We start from the raw sequence: 4,395 nt of genomic DNA on the forward strand, positions 1-4,395 counted from the left end.
GGGAGGAGAGAATGGGGGGGGGGGGAGAGAGAGAGAGAGAGAGAGAGAGAGAGAGAGAGAGAGAGAGAGAGAGTGTGATAATCTCCTTTAGTTGTTCTTTAATGTGAGAAGATGGAGTGATGGAGCATCAGCCTGAACTCAGATGAAAGCTGCCCCCCCCCCCCCTCCCCCCACAGACAGACTCAGGGAGCCGTAAGGAGATCTCGGGGAGAGGATTCTGGGATTTGCTCTAATCTCGGCCTGAAACTCTTTTGAGTAGAACTCAAAAGGCCAAAATCCAATCTACCCCCTGCTGCTGCTGTTTCTAACTGCACCAAATGAATCATTAGAATCCCCGCCGGACCCCCCGAGGGGCGACACTATCCTCACCACAACTCAGCGATGTGGGGACCGCGCACCACAAAACACACACACACACACACCACAACATACTGCTTACTTCAAACTGAGGACCTGCAGTAGCCACACACACACACACCACTGAGGGTTTAGGTTGCTGCCTACTAGTCCAACCTCAATCTTTTTCTAACCATTACAACAATACACACACACACACACACACACACACACACACACACACACACTTTTGACTTAAAACTTACTAACCAATCAATTCACAGTAACCTCTTGCTCTGTTCTGCAGTCTTTACACCATCACTCCCTGCCGTCTACACTCTTTACCTTATATGGAGTTTTGTGGGCGTCACCAAATGCAAATGAGTTTCAGTTTGACTTTGCTTTGTGTTAGATTAATACGAGTACACAAATATTTCACTTTACAGGTTTTTACCACACAAATTAAATATTGCTGAAACACCGGACCCGAGGCCTGACTCCTGTACGAGGCGACGTGAGGCGACGTGAGGCGACGTGAGGCGACGTGAGGCGACGTGAGGCGACGTGAGGCGACGTGAGGCGACGGTTACAAAATCAGAACGCAACAAAAATAAAAGCAATACGAATCTATAAATATGAATGGATCATTTCCTGGCTTTCAGGAAGAGAAGCTGAAAGATCCATTAGATAATTACAGGTGCAGGTCAGTCAATACTTCATTCATTTGAGTGAGAGTGAGCGTGTGTGTGTGTGTGTGTGTGTGTGTGTGTGTGTGTGTGTGTGTGTGTGTGTGTGTGTGTGTGTGTGTGTGAGAGAGAGACAGCAGTTAATTGATTAGGAATAACGATGAGCAGGTGTGTCCTGAGGAGTGGAACTAATCCTAACCATCGATCGTCTGATGCTCCGTCACGCTGTGAAAAAACCCGACCGCTCGCAATGAAGGTCACGTCACCTGCACGTCCTTCACTCATTTAATTCCAAGAGTCCACGTCACGTATTAATCCGGGTTGGTCTAAAGTCTGTGAGTGTGTGTGAGGGGTTAGTAGAACTGTTGTGGAGGTAATAAAGAGGGAGGAGATGTTCAGCACCCTGATGCTCGTCGAGCTGTGGGAGAAATCAGACGCTGTTTGGCAATTAAAAGTGTAATTTCCATCGCAGGACGACGTGCGACTCGACTCGCCTCCACGGCAATTTCAGGTTTTTTTTTTCAATTTCAGTTTCAGCAGCAAAAAACTAACAAAAGCAATTGAAGCTCTGAGAGTGTGTTTGGGATTCTTCCACCAGTTATACAACACAGACAGAAGCACAGAGACATCGAGACAGACATGCTGAGACAGACAGACAGACAGGTGGAGACACACCCCGCTTTCTCTTCACTTGCTCTCAAAACACATCAGGACAGATCAATTCACTCAACTTTCCTCTGATCTGGTTTCTACTCGGACTATAATCTGATAACTGACACTGATCCGATCTCACACTCAGACTCTGGGAACAAAACAGAACAAACTGGGTTTACGGAATTTCGTATGCAAACGTCTGTGTCGTGTCAATCAACACAAAGAGTATGTTTCTGTCTAAAAGAAAATCTCTCTCGCATACACACACACACACACACACACACACACACACACACACACACACACACACACACACACATCATATTTAGAGGAATTGTACATTGTAGATTATTAAAAATAATAAAACAGGGCACACAATAAATCAAACTACCTTTCAACAAACATGGGGCTGTTTTTGTCATCATCTGCTTTGTGTGTGTGCGCGTTTGTGTGTGTGTGTATGTGTGTGTGTGTTTACTGTAAACTAAGATCAATAGCTTTAAAAGAACAGCAGATTGAGAAAAACTTTGAAGCGGGGTATAATCAATAACAATCGAGCTAAAATCTATCAGTTTTAGGTTTCGATGAATCGTTAAGCTGCCACCTGGGGGTCACAAACTCATTCACACACACACACACACACACACACACACACACACACACACACACACACACACACACACAAACATTTTAAATAGAGCTTGAAATGCTGCTCAACACTATTACAGGCTGAAATTTCCTGATTATGTTATAAATGTATTTTCTGGCAGTAACTCAGTTCATGTCACTTGTGTGCATCGGTGTGTGTTTGTTATAAACTACAGTGTTGCTGTCGAATGTTTTCTCTAACGTTCACGTCTTTTCAACAAAGAGCTAAAGACGGAAAACAAACACAATGCAACCTCTGAAATGAGAGAAGACGGAAACACTGCAGCACCGTGCCCTGAGGAGGCTGAAGAATGTGTGTGTATTGCGTATATTTATATATATATATTTTTTTTTCATCTCTTTTCCACAAAATATCTGTGAAAACTCCTCAAAGTTCTCTGTGTGGTTTCTGCACAGTAAGCTGTGTGAGAACGTCCAGGGTGAAACCCTGTGGCAGCACAGGCAGAGTTAGCGGTGTTCTGGATGATACTGATATACTGATAAAATTCTAAGGAAATCTTCAATATAGTACTGGAGTGTAGTGGAAGTGCCAGTGAGGCTGACCTGTGTGTGTGTGTGTGTGTGTGTGTGTGTGTGTGTGTGTGTGTGTGTGTGTGTGTCAGTTTTACATGGTACAGTAAACATTTTCCATGGAATCCTCAGAATATATTTCACATGTTTCTGATTACACAAAGCACTTCCTACACACACACACACACACACACACACACACACACACTGTTCAGGGCCTGTGTTCTCCAACAGAGGCAGACAGCAAGAAACGTGATCTGAAGTTTTAAACAGTTTAAACAACACACACACACACACACACACACACACACACAAAAAGCGTTGATATGGGATCAGATCCATATTATTACCCAATCAATCTACTCACTGGTGTGTGTACAACTCTGATTAATCAGCACAGAAGAGCTCTGAAGATCAACCAGTGTGTGTGTGTGTGTGTGTGTGTGTGTGTTTGTGTGTTATCTTACAACCAAGATCTGAAAGTGTGTGTGAGGATAGAGAGATAAATAGAGATGTTATGACTCTCATCACGATGGGATCCAAAAATCCAAAAATCAAACACACACGCAAACAGGAAGATGAACAGCTGTGGGTTAGTGGAGGAGTGTGTACACGCACAGAGAGGAATACTAATTAACCGTGATATCGTCTTAATTAACGGACGTGTGTGTGTGTGTGTGTGTGTGTGTGTGTGAAAGAGAAATAATGAGTGTGTACCTTCATCAGCCCGTGTTGTGAGCAGCAAAATCCAAAGAGCAGTCACACTCCTCCATACGAGCCTCATGATGGAGGGAGAAAATCCCCACGACATGTCCTAATAACAAGAAGGGGAAAAAGGAGAAAAAAAAAAGAAAAAGGGGGAAAGGAGTGACGCTGAAGTCCTGTCAGCTGGGCCTGGGGGACTGGGGATCCATGGAGCAAGTTAAGCTTTAATACGATCGGGCAAAACAAAAATGGCCAAAAAACACACACACACACACACACACACACACACACACACACACACAAAAAGTCGAGTTTGTGAAGTTTCCCGGTTACGCAACGTGTCTGAGGTCCACGAGCGCAGACTCCAGATCTCACGTTTGATCCGAACACACTGTGTGTTATATTGTATCTAGTGAGCGCGTGGACGGCGCATGGCTGCAGGAAAAAAATGGAAAGAAACAAAAAGCTAAAGAAAAGAAAAGCAGAAGGAAAAGCCGCTTCCTCTCCACGCCGCCGGAGTGTGCGGCTTCTGCGGCTTGGTTTTGTTCCCCTCCGTGATTTAAAACATCTCACATTAAAAGGGCTTGGATCTAAACCCCGGGGTAGTGAGGAAGAAGATGATGATGATGATGATGATGTTGTTTTTACTCCAGTGCAAAGCGAATCCGGTCTGCAGTCACACAGGCTTCCTTTTGTATTGCTCCAAAAAAAAAAAAAAAAGAGGAAGAAAACCCCCAGAAATTGAGGAGGACGAGTGAAGGCTCCTCCACGGTTTCTCGGATGATCTCAGGATCCAAACCCGCCCCAGTGCGCTGTAATGCGGATATCAGAGGAA

General features: G+C 44.6%; 1 protein-coding gene and 1 long non-coding RNA gene across 3 annotated transcripts in view; both read right to left on the reverse strand.

Annotated features, from left to right (window-relative positions):
• The window catches only part of LOC310738017 (ephrin type-B receptor 4a-like), a 14,932-nt gene extending 10,537 nt beyond the window's left edge, over nucleotides 1-4,395 (reverse strand). For both annotated transcript variants that reach the window (XM_083562816.1, XM_083562815.1), the window contains exon 1: nucleotides 3,573-4,395. In XM_083562816.1, the coding sequence (XP_083418942.1) occupies nucleotides 3,573-3,666 (94 nt within the window). In that variant the 5' untranslated portion in view covers nucleotides 3,667-4,395. The remainder of the gene's footprint in view (nucleotides 1-3,572) is intronic.
• On the reverse strand, nucleotides 1,548-2,350 carry LOC310738018. The gene is made up of 2 exons (XR_014536961.1): nucleotides 1,969-2,350; nucleotides 1,548-1,925 (listed from the first exon to the last, which is right to left on the reverse strand). It is a non-coding gene; the product is annotated as an uncharacterized lncRNA (long non-coding RNA).

This window comes from Silurus aristotelis (genome assembly GCF_946808225.1).
Source record: "Silurus aristotelis genome assembly, chromosome: 15".
NCBI lineage: Eukaryota > Metazoa > Chordata > Actinopteri > Siluriformes > Siluridae > Silurus > Silurus aristotelis.